Source organism: Corella eumyota, chromosome 7 (assembly GCF_963082875.1).
Source record: "Corella eumyota chromosome 7, kaCorEumy4.1, whole genome shotgun sequence".
Lineage (NCBI taxonomy): Eukaryota > Metazoa > Chordata > Ascidiacea > Phlebobranchia > Corellidae > Corella > Corella eumyota.
Window position 1 is genome coordinate 4,571,136 of NC_137496.1, and position 20,343 is coordinate 4,591,478.

The 20,343-nt window shown below is 33.3% G+C and overlaps 4 protein-coding genes across 4 annotated transcripts; 3 read left to right on the forward strand and 1 right to left on the reverse strand.

The window, feature by feature from the left end:
* The first annotated feature begins 41 nt into the window (after positions 1–41).
* On the forward strand, positions 42–5,449 carry LOC145758881 (26S proteasome non-ATPase regulatory subunit 11-like). Its single transcript, XM_082572567.1, has 9 exons — positions 42–231; positions 833–921; positions 1,367–1,504; positions 1,778–1,976; positions 2,448–2,779; positions 3,924–4,112; positions 4,333–4,368; positions 4,443–4,494; positions 4,731–5,449. Exons 1-9 carry the CDS (start codon positions 147–149, stop codon positions 4,871–4,873), a joined length of 1,263 nt encoding a protein of 420 aa, XP_082428693.1. The 5' UTR covers positions 42–146; the 3' UTR covers positions 4,874–5,449.
* Positions 5,450–6,050: 601 nt separating this feature from the next.
* On the reverse strand, positions 6,051–12,699 carry LOC145759752 (E3 ubiquitin-protein ligase TRIM36-like). The gene is made up of 14 exons (XM_082573592.1): positions 12,553–12,699; positions 10,814–11,033; positions 10,539–10,744; positions 10,159–10,395; positions 9,925–10,025; positions 9,629–9,854; positions 9,075–9,320; positions 8,636–8,771; positions 8,031–8,148; positions 7,764–7,888; positions 7,339–7,623; positions 6,976–7,092; positions 6,661–6,799; positions 6,051–6,363 (listed from the first exon to the last, which is right to left on the reverse strand). The coding sequence occupies exons 1-14, from the start codon at positions 12,697–12,699 to the stop codon at positions 6,051–6,053; spliced, it is 2,616 nt and encodes an 871-aa protein (XP_082429718.1).
* A 1,286-nt stretch (positions 12,700–13,985) lies between these two features.
* LOC145759755 (uncharacterized) lies at positions 13,986–15,567 on the forward strand. Its single transcript, XM_082573596.1, has 4 exons — positions 13,986–14,243; positions 14,558–14,705; positions 14,776–14,882; positions 15,328–15,567. Exons 1-4 carry the CDS (start codon positions 13,986–13,988, stop codon positions 15,565–15,567), a joined length of 753 nt encoding a protein of 250 aa, XP_082429722.1.
* An 850-nt stretch (positions 15,568–16,417) lies between these two features.
* LOC145759900 (uncharacterized) lies at positions 16,418–17,781 on the forward strand. Its single transcript, XM_082573755.1, has 4 exons — positions 16,418–16,669; positions 16,820–16,967; positions 17,065–17,171; positions 17,542–17,781. Exons 1-4 carry the CDS (start codon positions 16,418–16,420, stop codon positions 17,779–17,781), a joined length of 747 nt encoding a protein of 248 aa, XP_082429881.1.
* The last annotated feature ends 2,562 nt before the right edge of the window (positions 17,782–20,343 follow it).

The window sequence follows — 20,343 nt, forward strand, 5'->3', positions numbered from 1 at the left end:
ATATCAATTTGATACTTTATTGATATTATATTTACAGATTTTAAAGAAAACAATTTGTTTAAATTTAAAAAGAATTAGAAAAACTTTTAAAATATCGAAAAAACATTTTTTTCTAATTTTTTTATTTTTTTTGCTATGAATTAACAATGGCTGCTGCAATGGAGTTTCATCGTGCACAAGATTTAAGTTTAAACGACCAGACACAAGCTATTAATGCTTACAGAGATATTTGTAAGTTTATGTTATAATTTATTATATTATAACCGGCAGCGTGGTGTAGTGGTAAGAACACTTGCCACACCACCATGAGGTCGTGGGTACAATCCCCACTTCTCTCATGCTGTAGCGCCCTTAAGTAATGCGCTATAAACGGTATGAACTCTTGTTGAGCCAGCACTCAATCAGCAGCATAATTATCGGGCAATTATAATTTAGCCTATAAAATATTCCAAACTGCCACAGGCAACTCGAGACTGGTCGGAGTAACTGATGTTACTCTATGTTTAAGTTGCACAATTGACCTTCCCACATCAAGGATAAAGATATCTACAAAATTATTTTAAATATTGTTTTTTAGTCAATATTAAATGACACTCAGCCCAAAAGTTTATATTTTTGGCACGGTTTAGCTTGTTACCTAAAGAAACTGTGATACAAGAACGTATTTAGATATTTTGCCTATTTACAATAATTTATTAATAACCAAATTTTGTATATATATATATATGTTTATATTTATTTGTATTTTTTTATTTTATCATGTTGGTGTGTTTCAAATACATTTTTCCTCTAGTTTATAATAATTACATATGATTCATAAATTTATATTTAGTGAACCGAGATGTGAAAAGTAATGATGAAGAAGGATTAAAGTTAAAAGAACAAAGTATTCTTCAGCTGGGAACCTTGTTACAACAACAAGTAAGAAAATGTTTAATTTTTTATCTTCAAATGAATGTTATTTTATGTATCTATATGTTTATATGGCATGAGATTATTGGTTGGATTTTTTTCTGTTGTCATGCTGTGGCACCCTTAAGTAATGCGTTACAAATGGTATGAACTTCTGCTAAGCCAACAGTTATTTAGCAGTTTAGTTATCCTTCAATTATAAACTATAATATCTTAACTCCCAAAGTCTATATATATATATTTATGCTATCAAAGGCCAACAATGCTTTTATTTTATTACTTTATAACTATATATTCCATATTTTAACATTTCTATGTACTTTTATTCTTAAATATGTAGCATAAACATTTTATATAGCATGTATGTATTAATAAAATAGATAAGAAATCATTAAAAAATTTTATTGTAAAAAAAAGTTTTTCGACAAAAAATAAACCTTTTAACTTTTCTTAGGGTCATGCTGAAGAGCTGGGAGGTTTAGTAAAAATGGTTCGTCCATTTCTAAAGTCAATAAGCAAGGCCAAGGCGGCAAAACTTGTCAGAACTTTGGTTGACCTTTTCTTGGATATGGAAGCTAGCACTGGACTTGAGGTACTTAACATTACTGTTCATGTGATGCAATGGTGTTTTTTTTTACACTCCTTTCTATATAAAGACTTGATTTTTATATGATTTTTGGGGTTTCAGTGTATTAATTTAAGTATTTATGTTTTAAAGAAAATTTAGTAAAAATTGGTGCTTCGTAAATCAAATATTAATTGTTGAAAATGGAACAAAAAAATTGTTAGATTTTGTTTTAGAATTGTTTTGCACATTGGTGTCATATTTTAGAATATAATTTTAATCACAGATATTCACTTTTAGGTTCAACTTTGTATTGAGTGCATTGAATGGGCCAAAGAAGAAAAGAGAACTTTTCTGCGACAAGCACTAGAAGCCAGGCTGGTTGCTCTATATTTTGATACAGGACGATATCAGGATGCGCTGAAGGCTGGCTCACTGTTGTTGAGAGAGTTGAAAAAGTTGGATGATAAACAACTACTGGTAGAAGTACAGATTACAGGTTAAATTGGAAAAACTATATTTTAAAAAGGATTTTTTATGCTATGTACAATTTACTTACCTTTTTGTTATATAATTTGTGTATCATATTTTAATTAGTTCAAGGAAAATGGATCTTATCGGTTTTTGCTAGTTTTATTATATACTTTACAGTCCTCGCTTATTCTTTTTTGTACATTACGTACACTTTGCTAATTTTCTCCCGAATTCTACTGTCCACACTAATTCTCTCTCAAACTCTGCAGCCCTTGCTAATTTTCTTCCTTACTTAACAGTCCTCTCTAACTTTCGCTCAGAATTTACTGACCTTGCTATTTTTATTTTGTACTTTGCGGTCTTACCTAATTCTTACTCATACTTTTTGGCCCAACCATTTCTCTCTTGTATTTTAAAGTCCTAAGTTTTTTTCGAGAACTTTAAAGTACAAGTGATCCGCTTACATTAACGTAATTAAATGTAAATTATAATTTAGAATCTCGTACCTACCATGCTCTCGGGAACCTACAGAAAGCAAAAGCGGCTTTGACGTCCGCTAGGACTACTGCAAACTCCATGTACTGTCCTCCGAAGATGCAAGCTGCTCTCGATCGCCAATCCGGGATTCTTAATGCTGCTGAGGAGAAGGATTGGAAGACAGCATACTCTTATTTTTACGAAGCATTTGAGGGTTACGATTCGATCGAAAGCAAGAAAGCGATTTCTTCGTTGAAGTACATGTTGTTGTGTAAAGTAATGCTGGGTGCTCCTGACGAAGTACAATCGTTGCTGAGTGGTAAACTGGCTCTGAAATATGCCGGACGAGATGTAAGATATCAATCTTGTTGCATTTATAATTACAATTTTTTTAATACTTAAATTTTTTTTAATGATTAACACCACATGAGGTCGTGGGTTCAATCCCCACTGATCTCATGCTGTAGCGCCCTTGAGTAAGCCGCTATAAACGGTATGAACTCCTGCTGTGCCAGCACTTTATCAGTAGCTTAATTATATGGTAAATATAATCTATAATATCCCAAACTGCCACAGGCAACTCGAGACTGGGTCGGAGTAACTGATGTTACTCTATGTTCAAGTCGCGCATTCGGCTTTCCCACATCAAGGATAAAGATATATACAAAAAAATATTAATGGAGCCAAGTGGACAATATATTTAGTTGTATGTTAAATTTAAAAGCCTACAAAATGAATAAAATCGCTGTTTGTGGTGCCCTGGTAAAATATTGCAGACAAACATCAGTTGTGATTTGCAACCATATTACAACAATTAAAATGTCAACCGTAGGGTTGGCTATTGATTAGTTCAATCTAATTAACCTCATTTAAACTTTAGCCCTTTTAAAAACTTATTAATTATCAAAGGATGTATGTATATATAGTTAATTTGTATGAATTTGAAATAAAGCTTAAATATTTTAATTTATTAAAAAAATTAAATTTTTACTTGTTTTTTTAAAAATAAAGGTTTAAGTAAGCTTCAACCTTCATCTATTAAAACCATTAGTCAATAACCTGCCCTTTGGTTAGGATTTTTATTGTTATAATATAGTCGCAACTCTTAATCAATTATCAAAATTTATCCATGCACCACAAACAGCAGTATTTTTTATTTTATAAGCCTATAAATTGGACATGCATACATGTATATTGTCCACAAAGCTTCATCGTATAAGAATGACTAGGTTCTTACACTTATCCGGTAGTGTGGCGAACCAGTCATGGCGTCGGACTACGAGCCGAAAGCTTTCGGGTTCGAGCCGCACCAACGTCACATTATTCGCCCTTGAGCCCGGCGTTTACGGATAGCTCAAAAAACACGTCACAGCAGCACACCCTTCCCCAATAAAAAAGATAAAACTTATCACCTTAAGGTGATAAAAAAAAAATAAATAAAAAAATAACTAGATTCTTACACCTATTTTTTATTTTTTTATTTATGTTTATTTAGATTGATGCAATGAAATGTGTTGCCAAAGCTAGCCACAACCGATCGATATCCGAGCTTAAAGAAGTGCTCTCGACTTACACCACGGAGCTAAAAGAGGACAAAATAATCTGTGCTCATCTCGATAAATTGTACGACAATTTATTAGAACAAAATCTGCTTAGGGTTATCGAACCGTTTGCGAAAGTCCAAGTATGTTAATATTTTTGATATTTTTTTATTCAAAGTTAAGTTTATATATCATTACTAATTTAAAAGTTTTTTTTTTTAATAATTTTTTTTTTTTGAATCACAAAAATGTTTAAATAGAATAAGTTAAACTGATGACAATCTATGATACGGTATTATGACACTTTTTATGCAATGCCTTTAGGCCAATTCACTTTAAATTTATGATTTTATTTATTTCTAGGTCGGCCATATTGCAAAATTAATAAACCTACCTTTGGTAAGTAATATTTTTTTTTAAACTGTGTTATTTAAATTTAATAATTTTTTTAAATTTAATTTAATTTTTTTTAGGGTATTGTTGAAAAGAAATTATCGCAAATGATTCTCGACAAGAAATTTTATGGTAACAACTCACTTTTTACTTATAATTAATTGTTTTTTATTTTTATTGCTAAAAAGCTGTATTCACATCCAAATCTGGGGTAAATTTATTACCACAACCCAGTCTTTGAGCACTGGAAGCAGTGGGAATCGAACCCAAGACCATTTATGGCAATATCTAGTTTTTTAACAATTGCAAAATATAGTCTGTTTTTTTTTTAATGTGACTGTTCAATTTTTATTTTTTTTTAATTTTAGGTATCTTATCGCAAGGCGAAGGCGTTTTGATATTATTTGAAGAGTCAACAGTCGACAAAACCTACGAATTGACCTTGGATGTTATATCAAGCATGTCTTTGGTTGTCGACAGCCTTTATCAAAAGGCCAAACAGCTTACCTAAATTTTTTCCACAATCTCACACCATCCTTTTTTGCTTTTTTTCGTGGTTTGTTAAATTTAAAAATTTATTTACGCATTTGAAAGACCTCCTTTGATATATATATACGTCTAAGTCTACTAAACAACGAATCGTATTATTAATGTTTGTGTTACTACTCTGTAGAAGTGTGTTACCACTACTTTTACAGCTTTTTGAATTTTGGAACGGTGTGTAAAAAATCTGGTTCAAATTGTCGTCGTTCGAAAAAATGAGGATCTGTTTATTGTACAGTTTTTTTGAATTTTGCTTCTCTCACTGTTTGCTGCTTCGGTGAAAAAAAGAGTTTTCGAAAAAAATCCCCTTTTTCCTTTTTGTTCGTTTACAAAAAAACGTCTCCTGTGTGTGTTTTCTCTTCTCATCTGGCCGAAACTTTTCTGTTTTAAGCGAAATAAAATAAAAGATATTATTACCCCAAAACGAAACAAGTTTAAAACAGCATGGTTACCTTTGAACGTTAACAAGAAATTGTACAAAATATTGATTTTATTAAGGGATTGACTTGGATTGTTTAAAACGTTATTCCAATAAAAGTTCTTCGCAAAATGTTATGCTTTTTATTGTGATTTGTTCTTCCTGTCAAATGCGAACTTTATAGCCTTAACTTGGGTAATTTTTGTTGCCTTGATCCAGTCCCAAAATCATTTCTTTTTTTGATATTATGATTAAGGGTCGGTATAGAAAAATCAGTATCCCATAGAAAGTTTTATTAGGCTTCGGAGAATTAACTACCTTATGGGCTTTTATTGCAAATTGCTTGGCCGTTAAGGCAATAGGTAAGTAATGCATAATAATTTAGTTCTACATACCTCTTCGCTAGGCTGTTGTTGTATTACAATAATCAAGTTTTTACAGGAACATAGGCTTTAAACAGCTATGCCCTATACTAAATAGTGTACCCATTTTTGATACGCTATAACCGCGTTGTTTATTTATCACCAAACAAATGAAATGTGCAAAAAATAGAACTCACAATGATTAATAAATACAAAAAGCAGCAGAAAAAAAGAAACAGTTTGTGTATCAGCGGTCTCTACTACATGCAATATAGTTCTTAAATAGCAAATTAGAAAAGAAAAAAATTAAATAAATAGAAGTGTTGTATACATGACTATACAATACATAAATCCTCTTATACAGTCTATTTAACTAACAACACTGTTGCCTGGCCTTGAGCGCCCACTACCGGACACAGCGGCGGACGAAATCGAAAACTTTTTTCCATCAGCAAAACATTCTGGCCGCTAGTGACGTCATAGGCCTGTACTGTCGCGTCGCACCCCTCCCTGATTTTTAGCATAACCCCGACTTTGCATTGGGTTTTACCTAACACGTGACTTTCGTTCAGGCTGGGTGGTTTCAGTAGGGTTTCATCGGATTGAGGATTTTCCCCCCAGATATCGGAGGAAACGTAATGCGCTTCGCTTGGGTTGATTTGTAAAAAAGCTCCAACGCTAGAAAGATGGTAGTTAAATTACAATTCAATCATTCACGTGCGTAGTATAGTGTTCAAAATACTTGACTTTACTTTATGAGGTCATGGGTTTGATCCCCACGGCTCTTATGCTGTAGAGCACTTCAACAGCTTATAACAAATAGGCAATTATAATCCTGAAATTCCCAACCTAGCAACTGGTTCAGAGTATCTGATGTTGGGTCGAAGTAACTGAAGTTATTTTTTGTTTAGGTCGTAAAGTCGACCTTCCCACACTTTTGGTGGGTATACAGACTTTTTCTCTTTGCAAATTTACCTGCTTGGTTTCAAAATATGACTTTCCGAAGAACTCCCGTGCAAACTTTCATTCGTCTCACAAACACCGACCATCAAAACACACGAGTAATTCAGAACTAGTTCCCAATAGTGCGTGCCAGTCCAAAAACCGACATCACCTTGAAAAATAAAATATTATGATATGACGCCACTTTGTAGTATAAATTTAACAACCTCAGGAACGGTAAATGCGTATATGTATGTGTGTGTTTGTCGTAACAACTGTTAAATGGTCTGTGTGTAGTTTTTTGTAATAAAAACGTAAAAGTAGCAAATTTGTAACTGTTGTGTTTACCCTTTGCCATCAAAAACGAATTGTTCTTAGTTGGAGATGCCTGAAATTGAACTTTGTGCCCATCACAATCTATTGCAATATTTTCTTCCTTGTTTAGTTCTACGAAACGAAACGTGGCTAAAAAAACAAAGCTAAATAGGTGAACTCCCTTTTTTGGCGCCAAAATTAAAACACAATGTTTGTTTGTTTATCCTCAACGACTGGCTACACAAGTAAAATCAAAGGTGAATTTGGGTTATTTTAGCCCCTTTTCCGAGTTATTTATATGTTATGCTGGAGTTGGGTTTTAAATTTTTAATAGCCTAACCAGTGCGCATTGTCGCTAGTTATATTTACTTAACAACAACAAAAATGAATACTTACTACTTTCTTCGGCTTTTCGAACCCTTACAGGCTTCGTCCAACTACTCTCTCCAATTTTGTTCACGCTTCGAACGCTGACGTCATAATGTGATTCTTCTACGTCATCGTCGATCACGAAAGAGAGCTTGTTTGGCGACAGTTGCTTCACGACTTTATCGCCGTCCTCTGACGTCATCATAACCTCATAATTCTCGACCGCATCGCTGTCTGATTTTTGAGCCCAGCTAAGAATTGGAAGTGACGTCACGTCGCTTCCGGTACTTTCGATCTCAGGCGTTTTTGGTGCTGTTAAATAGGGAAACAAGGGGTAACAATACACTTGCGGGGCTTTAAATGTTAATTATTCCAATTTTTGACTTAAAAAAGGCCTTAATATAAGGGCCTTTATATATATATATATATGGTTATTAATGGTTATAAAGTACCTTCAATAAAATCCACGCTTTCGAGGTTCTCCATCACCTTTCTTGTATCTAAGTGCAGCTCAACGGAATTTACCTTAACTCCACTCTCAGTGACGTCATCAATCTGCTTAATAGCCTCTTTAACCCTAAGTATAAACTTCAAATTACTACTTTTTAGTAAAAAAAGGATTGTGGCAAAGTAGTGAAGGCACTTGGCATTAATAAATAAGGCCTTGGGTTTGATCCCAGCTGCTGTCTTAACTTTGTTTTACAACTGTGTTCTCTTACTTTAATTCCACCATTCTGTAGGTCTGCAGAAAATAATTCGGGTCCGTTTCCTTTAATACTTCTTCTGCAAACGAACCCACTGTCGCTAGCATTAATGTAGTGTGGTGACGCTGCATCTCTGCAACGTTAATTAAAATGACCAATAATTAAAAAAAAAAAACATTAGAAAAATATGGGATACCCATCATGGCATCGGGCTACCATGCAACAACCTTTGGGTTTGATAGCAATGTCACACCATTAGCCCTTTAGCCTGGGGTTTATAAATAGCACAAACACCCTATAGCACACCCCCACTAATAAAAATATAAACCTATTACTTTATAGTGATATAAATTAAAAATCATTTTAGCAGTTTAACCTAAAGGTAAAGTTTAAGCCACACCAGCGCTATACTTTCAATAGAAAGTTTAAAACAAAAATTGACATTAAAATAACTTACACGCTGTTTATGGCCTTATTGTTTTAGCATTTTAAACTTACTCTAAATTATTTCTTGAATTACTCTTGAGAATTAAAATCTTTGGTTGGGTTATGCTTAGAACATGCATGCGGTTGGTATTTTAATATAACTTGATTGTAAATAAAATTGCACCAATTAGCACCTTGCCTTAGTTGGTGTTCAGTAGCACGAATTTGAACATCTGCCTTGCTCAAAAGACTGTTTCTTTTTACTTCCAGATGTCGATGCATTTCGTCGATTGTCGTATGGATTTCACTTCTTGTAGCTGCTTCTTGGCGCTGGAAAAATAAAAAGTGTGGTGTAGTGATCAGGACACTAACTTCACTAAATGAGGTCATAGGTTCAATTCCTACTGCTCTATCGTCCTTGAGTAAGGTTCTATAAACGGTATGAACTTCTGCCAACCCAACATTCAATCAGCAGCTTAACTATCGGTCAATTATAATTTATAATATTCCAAACTGCCAAAGGCAACTTAAGAATGGGTCGAGGGAACTGATGTTACTCTATGTTTAGGTCTTAAAGTCGACCTTGACACATCGAGGATAAAGATATATAAATATAAAACTTATTTTTCTTACTTCCAAATCTCCAAAAGCCTCGCTCAAATTTTGTATCTTAGCATTCACCGCTTCTTTTTTGTCTTTTAACACGGCCAAGTCAGCGTAGAGTCTTTCCTTCCCGTCTCTGTATGCCAGTTTTGATGTAGAGCAAGGATGATTAACGTGACCTCCGCCTCCCAGCTTACACATTCGACAAACTGACTTCTTGCATTTGTTGCAATACATATTGACTGCTTCGCGGTTATGTTCGAGACATAGGAGTACCTAAACATAATTGAACTGTTATAAAACTATTTCAATTATGCGATTTAAAAACTCTTGAAGCGCCGACCTAGTTTTGTTTTGCCAATTTGCACTTTCGGTATTCTTAACCATGATAACATTGTCCCAAGATTAATTTGTTGGTTGATTATTAGGTTTAGTAAAAGAAACTATCTTTACAGATGTATTAAAACAATATGAATCAATTTAAAGACCTTGCATGGCGTTTGTAGTGCTTAGATTGCTAGCAACTTAGACTTACAACAAATGTATTTATATTTTAAAATTAAAACTAATAAAATAAAGCAAACCTTAGGCCTAGAGAAGTTGTTAGTCGGCCCGACATAGCCATGGCTCGCTTTCTTAGTTCCCCACACATGTACTGTCTTGTAGCATTCGTTACAAAAGCTCAGCTTGCAGTCCAAGCACGACTTGGTCGCATCGACGGCGGGTGGTTTACAGTATCCACATCTAATCGCAACAGCAGCTTTGGCTCGTGACCGGAACCGTTCCACGATGGACTCGAGAGCAAAATTTCTGTAGAAAACGTAAAATTATTACCGTTGGTTCTATATATAGATGAAACTTTTTAATTTTATATACGAACCGGAATAAACCGGATATCCCCAATTTTCCAAGCTCGACTCTCGAGTCGCAAACTGGACAGAAGATATCTTTGACCTTGCTTTTCTTTAGCGTCACGTAACTCTACAAAAACAATTTTAAATATAAGAAAAAAAAAACTATAAACTTGTGACGTCACAAATAATAATATTGTGACGTCACAAATAATAACCACGTGATGTCATACCTACCAAAACTAATAAGTGACGTCACTTACCTGTTGTTGCTGATGAAGTCGCATAGATGCTGCCCTGGCTATGGATGAAGTCGAACTGCTTCGACGCAGGTTGCTATTTCGACTCGCAAACGAACGCAATGACGTAGTCGATGACGTAATGCTACTCGATGACGTCATACTCGACCTCCCGCTGGACGAGGGCGAGTTCTTGCGTTTGGATTTTCCGGAAAAAGGAAGTCGTGGTGATTTGCTTCGTTTAGGTTTGGAGCCAGGCGACTAAAATATGGAAGCAAAAATTTTATTGGAAAATTTTAAGTTAAATTTTTTATATATACGGTTTAGGGATTCAACAGGGATCAAACCTTGAACCTTTTGTAGTCCATGTATTGCTAAAGCTTTACACTACGATATTTTTTTACCTCAAAGTGTAACAGATCATTGGTCGTCATCACAATCGAATTTTCGAAATTTTCCTCTGAGTCAATAAAAGCTGAATCTTCAGTGGGTGAGGGTAGAGGTGAATGCCCTAGCTTAGGGAAGTTTTCCTTTAAGTAACTTGGTGACGTCAGCGCACTGTAGCGACGACTAGAATCGGGTGAAGCCGTTATCGTCTTTGACAGCCCTGCTTTTAAAGTTAAAAGATAGACATTTAATTTTACCATAAATGCTAAACATTATTTTTTAAATTTCTCACCTTTTCCCACGCTTCTACGACACGGTGACGTCATCATGCTCGACGACAAGGTCGATGACGTCACGGGGCCTTCTTCGTCGATGATGGAGCTAAGCGAGGCATCGACCAACTGCGACCGGGCGCACCCGTAACACATGGTGTGTTGGCAGGGCAGCAGGACCGGATGGGTCAGGAGTTCGTCGCATACCGGGCATAACAATAAGTGACCGAAACTTGACATCTTTAAATAAGAAAACAAATGTTAAATTTTTGTACCTATTTGTCCTGGGCGTGAAAAGGTCGACTTTACGACCTAAACATAGAGTAACATTAGTTATCCCGACCCAGCCTCGATTTACAATTATCAGATTAACTGTTGACTCAGCAGGAGTTTATACCGTTTATAGCGCCTTACTTAAGGGCGCTACAGCATAGAAACAGTGGGGATCGAACCTATAACTTCATTTTGTAAAGGTAATTTTTCTGACTACTACACTGCGCTGCCGGTCGATTATTTCTAATTGTTGTATTAGAATTCTTGCTAATTTTTTTTCCTAATGTATTTATAGTTGTATAAGTATATACGCTAGACTTAGTCCTAGCTATAGAATACTATTTATGCTTAATAAGTATCGGAATCTGTTCTAATTTAGAATCTGAACTTTCTACGTGCAGTTATTATAAATATTTCAATGCCTGCATATACTACAAAGTTTGTTTAGGAAATTCCTACTTAACTTGACTCGATATTCTAACTATAAAACATGTGGGTATTTTCACACGTATACCTACAAGCCGGCTAAAACAACACAAATCGATGATATCCAAACCACATGTTCAAGCCGCCTTGCTTTTGGCTTAAAGGTTAAGTAAAATACAATATAAAAAACAAGCTGGTTATCGAACAATTTCAGTAATCTCACAGCTTAGAATGGGTTTTATTTTTGGGGATTAGGTAAAACGTAATCAATATTTAAAACAAAAACGCCTAAGTGTGTGTTATTAAATATGATTTAGTTGAAACAGGTGTTTTACTTTAGTAAATTGAATGTGCTGTTTCGTAATGCCTATTTAAAATGCCGTAACGTATAATGTATATGTGTATAGGTAACGTGTGAAACTAATATGATTGCTTCCTTAATATAAAGTTGAAAAAATGCGTTCATATACTTGCTTTGGTATATAAATATTTCGCAAAATTCAACCACTATTATCACCTAATTAATACTATCTACTAAACACTTTTAAAAATGTTACGTTTTTACCTTTGCCTTGAAATCAGGACAGCATAATTCAATTTTAAATTCGAATTTCATACTTGCTTTTATACTGACTAATAGCACAACAAAATTCTCATAACTGTATCATAATATATGTTGTAACCTAAACGGTCAATACCATATGAAGAGCTCTTATATCGATCGGTTATAGAACACAAGCGATGTAATACATTAACATTGACTTATTACGTTACGTTGCGTAGGTACAAATATCTATCGAATATTAACAACGAATAATACTTGGTGACGCATTAATTGTCAAAAATAGAAGCTGAAATGCTGCCATAATTTTAAAAAATACAAATAGAAGCTAAATAAAACAGTAGCCAAGCTTACTGTATAATTTAACTTGATTATTGGAATTTAAAACTATTTTAAAAACTTTTCTTCTAAATCGATTGTTAGATCTATTAATTATTTAACTTAAGTTTTAAAATGACATCATATGATCTTACGTCATTGTTGTTACACGCTACTTACGTCAGTGCTTGCGTCATCGCCGTCCAGTTCGTTGGAAGTCGAAGACAGCAGCGTGACGTCACAAGAAGAATTTCTTCGTGTTTTAATACGAGGCGAAAACTTGGAGGATTTCTTGCCAAAGTTCCATACTTTGAGTGCTCCCAACATAACGGAGTTTGAGGATAAATAAATTTAAAAATGTCTAAAAATAATTAAAAAAAGTGAAATAGCTATTTTAAACGACTCTAAGTCCATTTATTTTGACGACAACTTTATCCTAGACAATCCAAGACAAACTCAAAGAAAACTCAACCTAAAAGACAATATAACCAGAAGATAACTCAACCTGAAGACAACTCAACATAAAGACAACTTTATCTGAAGACAACTCAACCTGAAGACAACTTAACCTAAAGACAACTTAACCTGAAGACAACTCAGTTTAAAGTTAACTTAGCCTAAAGTCAACTTATTCCGAAAACAACTTAACTTAAGAACAACTTAACTCAAAGACAACTTAATCCGATGACAACTAAGCCTTGAACAAACTAACCTAACGACACATTTGCTTGTTTAATAAAATAAACCCTTAAAAAGTAAATTGTTTTCAGGTTGAGTTGTCCGGTGTAAAACTGCCTTTTGGTGGACACTGGCAACTGTTTACCTATTTTTATACATTAATACCTGACTATCTGAGCAGAATTTAAAAGGAATTACTTTTAAACGCAAACGATTTTAAAGGTTTTAAAGCTTTGCATCTTAAAAAAATAAACCCAACACTACATAAAATTTAAACCAACAAAATCATGGTGGATACAAAACAACTAAACTAACAGTGTTTAATTTGAGGTTAATAGTCTGTATACCTTTAAGTTGAAAGAGGTACAAAGTACAGTCTGTAGATAAGTTGCTTGCGGTCTGGTGTACTTTTTAATTTCGTCTGCACCTAAAATTTGTTTTTCTGCTGGCCGTTAGTGGGCGAACAAAATCTACATCTTTCTTCACATTAATTCAACAAAATTAAAACCTTCAAACAAAAACACACATTTTTAATATAATTAACAAAAATGGCAACTTCAATAATGTTATAACAACATTGTATGTACAAAGATTTTTAATACCAAAGGATATTTATTAATTATTTCTTACTTTAAGTGCTTAATTTGACAAGCAGTGCAAATATTTGTTTAATATCACAACTTTATAAAGTTATTGTTATTTGTAATTGTTATATTAAGGCCACCTAACCTTAAATAAAAATTAACGACTTTTAAAAAAAGCAAAGCAGTAGTAGAGTGTATAGCTTCTTAAAAGAGTTACACATAAAAAAAATCAAAAATTAACTATTGAAATGCTTGAAATAGCCCTTTTTTATTAAAGTGAGCTTCTTTTAGTTTCATGTTATACGTTTTTTAAAAGCAAGCTGTTTTAAGATTGATAAAAATTTTGTAAATATGAAAGTTTTATTGACGAGTACGCCAAAAGGTGGCACAAAATCTATGGCAGCTGCTCTTAGAATACTTGGTTACTCTGTTTACGATTTTGAAGAACAGTTTTGGTACTTGGGTAAAGAATTAAACAAAGCCATGATGGTGGGATGCACCACTGAAGAGTTTTATGAGATGTTTAAAGATGTAGACGCATGTACTGATGCCCCGGCGTGCACTTTTTGGGAAGAAATTTTGGCTGCCTTTCCTGACGTGAAGGTACTCGTAAATTTTGTCCAAGTTTTCAGTAATTTACAATGCGAGCGCTTGAAGGATTATTATTGCTTGAAGGATTATTATAATATATTTTTTGACATTGCCAGTATTTGAACTAGTTAACAAAAAATTAAATTTGACTATTCACTTTAAAGAGGTTCTGGGTTCGATCCCCACTACTTTCATGCTATAGCGCATTTAGGTAAAGCGCAAAATCAATCAACAGTTGGATTATTTGGAAATTTTAATCTGAAAGCACCTTTCGATTAGGCATCTCTTTTTTAAACATAACTCCTCATCTTTATGTTGCATCTTACTCCAAGATTATCCACACAGAGAGGGAGTCGGAAGAGGTTTGGAGCAAAAGTTTCGACAAACAACTCGATGAAATGAAACAAAACCCACTGCTTCGAATCCTGATGTTCTTGGTCCCAACCGGACAGAGATTGCGTCAGCACTTTAACAACGCAGGTTTGTACAACTTTAGTGTCATATATTCTGTTATCTAAACTTTTAGTAATTTTTTACTTTTAATTTAAAGGGCGCTGCCAGTTTTCTTACGTTCCCTTCTACCCGATAACAAGTCATGTGCGAAACCCAATGATGCATAAAATCCGATACAGAGAGCATAACACTAGAGTAAAACTGGTAAAATTTTTAATTTTGAAATTACAAGTTTTACGTTCAATGCTTGCCAATGTGAACTTTTTCAATAATTTATATTTATTTATCCTCGTTGTGGTCAACTTCACGACCTAAACATAGAGAAATATAAATTACCTCAAACCAGCCTTGAATTTCCGTTTGCAACTCGGAATTTTAAAGATTATAATTGCTCGATAATTAAGCTGCTGATTAGGTAATAGCTCAACAGAAGTTTATACCCTCTATAGTGCCTTATTCAAAGGCGCTACAGTATAACAGCAGCGGGGATCGAACCAACGGCCTCATGTAGTGATGTCAAGGGTTCGGACCACTACTGACTACACCACGCTGCCGGTCTTTTTTTTATAATTTGTTATTTCCGCCCCAAAACGTATGGTAAACCTACTGTTCAATTCTTTACATAAACATTATTTCTTCTTTGTGATAGATGGCCCCCAAAAAGCAGTTCCTTTTGTTCAGCTTAAAAGATGGTTGGAAACCGCTGTGCGAATTTCTGGGGAAACCGGTGCCCGATCAACCGTTTCCCCATAAAAACAAAGGTGGCGAAGTTATAACGGAAGCTATAGCCAGTTCATATATTTATTTTCAAATCCGATATGAAATTCGGATTTTGTTGTTTTGCCTGACTACTTTAATAGCAATTGCATTGTATTACTATCTTTGGTAAAGCATAATTCAAAAAGTTACAGCGTTTATTTAATAATGGAAAATTACAATCTTTATAGGAATACAGTCTATACCTATAGTTATCGCAAATAAGTAATTCCTCGTATATTTTGCAATGTGTGTTGATTAAATATTGTAAAATATATACGACAGCGTTTTATTGGTAGATGACCTTTACTTTAAGCGTTGATTCTGATAATTTTCAAGGACAACTTAGGAAAAAAAACGACCGAGTGTCGAACTTCAAGAAATATTTGTTGTAGTTAGTGTGCCTTCAAGCAGCATTGTTTTAAGTAGACATATGTTCTAAATAAATGTAAAACGTATATTAGCCTCAGAAATAGTTACAAAAAGCTTAAAAAAGTTGGTTATTACTAAAAGTAAATGTGCAAAAAGGTAAACTAACGTCTGAAAACATTCTGAAACATTGTAACAGTGCTCTAGATTTTATGTAAAACTGCTTTAAGTCAATATTAGCTTACGCACGAAACGCACGTTTACATAAAGACAATATGTAACGCATCAAGGCTATTTAACTATAGTTGAAATCGCTTTGGTTTCAAATATGCTACTTTTGAATTCAATTTTAAAAAAGCACAGTAGCATTTAATAGTACAAGAGCAGCTATCATTGCATGAATATGCTTTGGGTTATTAAAGGGCTTGTAGTCGGCGTTTAGCGTAAGGTTACAGTTATAGGTCATTGGTAAAATGTAATTTTTTATGTGCTGTTAAAAAATTAAACTTTTTTAGATGCATAAAATGCTTTTTTGATTTTAAACTTATTAATGTTATTTTTAGACACGTTTAATAAAAATTATATATACCTAGCCTTGCAAAGATTACTAAAAAATGAAGGTTATATTGTCCAGTATGCCTAAGGGGGGCACTAAAACTATGGCATCGGCTTTAAGGATACTTGGCTATACTGTATATGACATTGAAGAGCAGTTTTGGTACTTAGGCGAAGAGTTGCAAAAAGCTATGGACAAGGGTTTAACCACCGAGCAGTTTTACGAGCTTCTAAAGGACGTAGATGCAATAACAGATGTGCCTTGCTGTACATTTTGGGAAGAAATATTAAGGGCATTTCCTGACGCGAAGGTAGGTTTGATAAATCGAACGATTATACTCTATAATATCCAAAACTGCCAATGGCAACTTAAAACTTCGTTTAAAAACAATATATTACTATTTAAAGTTTAAATTTTCGCGTTTTGTAATTGATTACTAGATTTATTTATTTTTCAAAAGGTTGTACACACGGAAAGAAATAACGAGGAAGAATGGGAAAAAAGTTTTGATAAACAAATCAATTCCATTATGGATCAAAAAATAATGCGTATGCTTACGTTTTTTACTCCTACTGGTCAAAAATTTCAAAGATTTTTCAAAGCAGCAGGTGGATTTTTTTCATATTTCAATTTAATTTTCCTTTAAAAACACAACCTTTTGAAAGTTTAAATTCAGGCGATTTTAATTTTTTTTTTCGTTTTTAGGTCGTTGTCAGTTTTCTATACCAAGTTTTAGTCCGTTTTCACCGATTAAAAAGAATCCTATGCTGCACAAACTAAGGTACAGAGAGCACAATGCCCGTGTCCGCGAGGTAAACACATTAAAAAAATATTTATTTATTTTTGATGTCAAAAACACGACTTGACATTTTTTTCGACAAGTCTCCGGTTACCCTTTCTGTCTGGTGAAATAGCCTGATTACTCAGAAACTGGTAGGCATTTGCTACGCTTTAACTAGCATGCAGTGAGGATCAAACCAAGAACCTTGTGTGGACAAACTTATTTTGTATGATTCTAGAAAATAGCCAAACGAATTGATGATTGTCGATGTTGTTATTTTGGCATACAGCTACGACGGTTGGAAATAGGCCATGTAAAATGTAATACAGTTTTTCCCACAAAACTATCAACACTTACCAGGCTGTGAATTGTGCTTCTTAAGCGTTTAAACTTTTTTCTAGAGTGTGCCCAAAGGCCAGTTGCTGCAGTTTAAGTTTTCAGACGGTTGGGAGCCTTTGTGCAAATTTTTAAACGTACCCATACCAGACAAAGAGTTTCCCCACCGAAATAAAGGGGGATCTATCACCGAAGAGGTTATTGCAAAATCTATAATGTTCGACCAGATCAAAAAAGAAATTACAATTATGTTATCACTTTTAACAGTTTTTGTAGCTAGCTTGGTTTACTATTTTTTCTTTTAAATTAGAGAATATTAATTTATCATCTGTAAAATTTTCAACAAGTTAGTCCATGACTAGTCCATGACCGACTACATTTTCAAGCAAATATATTCTTCATTACAACATTGTTTTTGCCATTTGTGATTGCCTTAAATGAAAAACAACTCAATAATTTTAAGTTCTAATTGACCTTTTAGCATGGACAATTAATTGCTCTTGATGAAAATGATTGATTGAATATATTGTGTTAATCCAAAACAATTTAAAGGCCCTTGGAAAGGTCTGATTCTAATTCATCAACGTTCTAATTTTTGTTTTCTTGTAATTTCCACATTATAGATATAGTATGTGTGTGCGCTTTATTTGTATTTAAAAATGTTTTAGTAATAGGCAATACTATATTCAAGTTAAAGCCTTTAATAAAACTTTGCTTTAAATTGTAATCTTTTTTTTCTAAAAAAGAAGCCTTAAAGGATTTTGCTAATTAGCCTTCAGCGCTTATTTGGTAGAAAACGCTTTGTAGTTCTCTATAGTAATGCTACAATTAAATCAAGTTACTTTAAAAAGTATTGGTAGTTTTAAAGCTTTATAAGGTAGGTTATTTATTGATAATAAAAAGTTTTAGTAATATAGCCTTGATTGGCTTAATAGTTAACTAGTAGTTTACATTGCTATACGGTATCATAAAAACTTAAACATTAAAAAATTGATTTGTTATATATTTCTTTGATTTAAAGCGCTTTTAATCCTAAGTTTGGACAGGGTTCGGCGATATATCAAAATACTTGAAAAATAACATGATCTTGTCTAAACCTTAGGGTACTTGAAAAATAGCCTTTGTTAATATAGCCGATTACAGTAAAGTTGTCACAACAAATGTAATATTTTTAGCGAAATGGACACGGAATTTTATTTTGCAAAAGAGATTTAGTTATAGGCAATACCAAAAATTTCATTATAGCATACTTTACTTGCTGTTGTTGTATGTAAAAAATAAGAAAAAACTGGTGTTTAAAATGGACTTAACTTCTAGCTTTGAAAGGTTTTTTTAATAAAACTTTTCGTCGCCTAATTCTGTAAAGGAGTGACCACCTATTTAGAAATTAAGCTTTTTTAATGCGAAGAGTATCCGGAATTTTTTTCGCTAGTGTTTGTACAGTAAGCTACTTTATAATATTTAAGGTGGTCAAGAATTTAAAAAGTTGCTTCAGTTCATTTTAAAATTCTGGCCTTATTGTTACAAAATTTAAGAAAGACCTGTATTGGTAAATAGATACAACAAATATACTGGTTTTAGTCTATTAACTAAAAATATTTAAATCGTTTGTGGTTGACGGTTTTTGTAAAAATTAATGTCTGTAAAAGTAAAGAAATGAGAGAACCGTAAAAGTAACAAGAACGATATATTTTCAGTTATTGCAGCTATAAAGAAACGATGACCTTTATTAGTTACATGTATATAAAAATGTTATAAAATTGGGGTTTAAAGGTTAATAAAAGCTAAGATTCTTCTTAAAAGTTGTCAAAGATCCTTAACTATTTGAAAAGGACCGTGAAGTTAATAAGCTCTATAAATTGATTTAAACATTTGCTCTTAAACATTCAACTAATTTTGCGCAGAAAATTATTCAAGACTTTTGGATAATCTACAAAAGTATTTATTTCTAATTTAGAAAAATAAAAAAATATTCATGTTTTCTGATTGCGTGTCTACCTTAACAAAACGCCCGACAACGCCTGGCGCCTATGGATCCAATATTCTTTTGTTGATTTAAAAACTTTGTGAATTACTTTTTGGCGATCGCGCGGCCTAGATAAGTAGCCCCGCAATAATTCGGGTAATAGATCGAGTGCCAAATCGACCTGAAGTACCGATATTATTATTCACATTACACACGATCTCGCATTGTGAGGTTTCGATTTTATTAGGTCCGTGTCAAAGTGTTGGTGGGTGTTATTATTGTGGGTGTGTTACTTAGAATTTTAAGCTCGTTTACAGATTAGTTTTAGTGTGATGGTTACGCTATAAAAATACTATAAAAAATGTGGCGATTGTAATTCTCAACAATTAATATTTTTATTATTTTCGATGTAACTGATTATTATTAAATTTATCGTGTAGGAAAATTTATATTTATTGGTTTGTTTTTTTATGTAGAATTTTTAGATACAGAAAAACCGTTTTAATTAAAAATATAAGATAAATATGAAAATTAAATGCAATCTCGTAGCAGTGGTGTTTCTGTATATTTCTCGTAAGTACATTTGTTAATAATTTTTCCTTTTTTTTAAATAAATTTTAAATAATTTTTTATTTCGTTTTTTATTAGTAACTTATTTATTTTACAAAATTTTAAAAAAATACGAAAATTGTGACGTCATGTTTATTTTTAGGGTTAGTGACGTCACAGCTAGTTACCCCCGTGTTCTCGGCATGCGGGGGCGAGATCACGGTCAACAAGGGGACTATTACGTCACCGGATTACCCAGGGAATTACCCGAACAGCGTGATATGTAGATGGAGGATTTTAACACAAGCCGAGGGGATCGAGATTGAGGTAAAATTTTTTTAATTTTTTTAAT

Excerpts from the sequence above, each read along its gene's own strand:
- LOC145759755 (XM_082573596.1), top strand. The coding sequence starts at position 13,986 with ATGAAAGTTTTATTGACGAGTACGCCAAAAGGTGGCACAAAATCTATG. Across the intron at positions 14,244-14,557 it reads TTCCTGACGTGAAGGTACTC|ATTATCCACACAGAGAGGGA; the intron begins GTAAATTTTGTC and ends TCTTACTCCAAG. Across the intron at positions 14,706-14,775 it reads TCAGCACTTTAACAACGCAG|GGCGCTGCCAGTTTTCTTAC; the intron begins GTTTGTACAACT and ends TTTAATTTAAAG.
- LOC145759900 (XM_082573755.1), top strand. The coding sequence starts at position 16,418 with ATGAAGGTTATATTGTCCAGTATGCCTAAGGGGGGCACTAAAACTATG. Across the intron at positions 16,670-16,819 it reads GGGCATTTCCTGACGCGAAG|GTTGTACACACGGAAAGAAA; the intron begins GTAGGTTTGATA and ends ATTTTTCAAAAG. Across the intron at positions 17,172-17,541 it reads ACAATGCCCGTGTCCGCGAG|AGTGTGCCCAAAGGCCAGTT; the intron begins GTAAACACATTA and ends ACTTTTTTCTAG.
- LOC145759752 (XM_082573592.1), bottom strand. The coding sequence starts at position 12,699 with ATGTTGGGAGCACTCAAAGTATGGAACTTTGGCAAGAAATCCTCCAAG. Across the intron at positions 11,034-12,552 it reads GCGATGACGCAAGCACTGAC|ATGTCAAGTTTCGGTCACTT; the intron begins GTAAGTAGCGTG and ends TCTTATTTAAAG. Across the intron at positions 9,855-9,924 it reads GGGATATCCGGTTTATTCCG|AAATTTTGCTCTCGAGTCCA; the intron begins GTTCGTATATAA and ends CGTTTTCTACAG.
- LOC145758881 (XM_082572567.1), top strand. The coding sequence starts at position 147 with ATGGCTGCTGCAATGGAGTTTCATCGTGCACAAGATTTAAGTTTAAAC. Across the intron at positions 232-832 it reads TAATGCTTACAGAGATATTT|TGAACCGAGATGTGAAAAGT; the intron begins GTAAGTTTATGT and ends ATTTATATTTAG. Across the intron at positions 922-1,366 it reads GAACCTTGTTACAACAACAA|GGTCATGCTGAAGAGCTGGG; the intron begins GTAAGAAAATGT and ends AACTTTTCTTAG.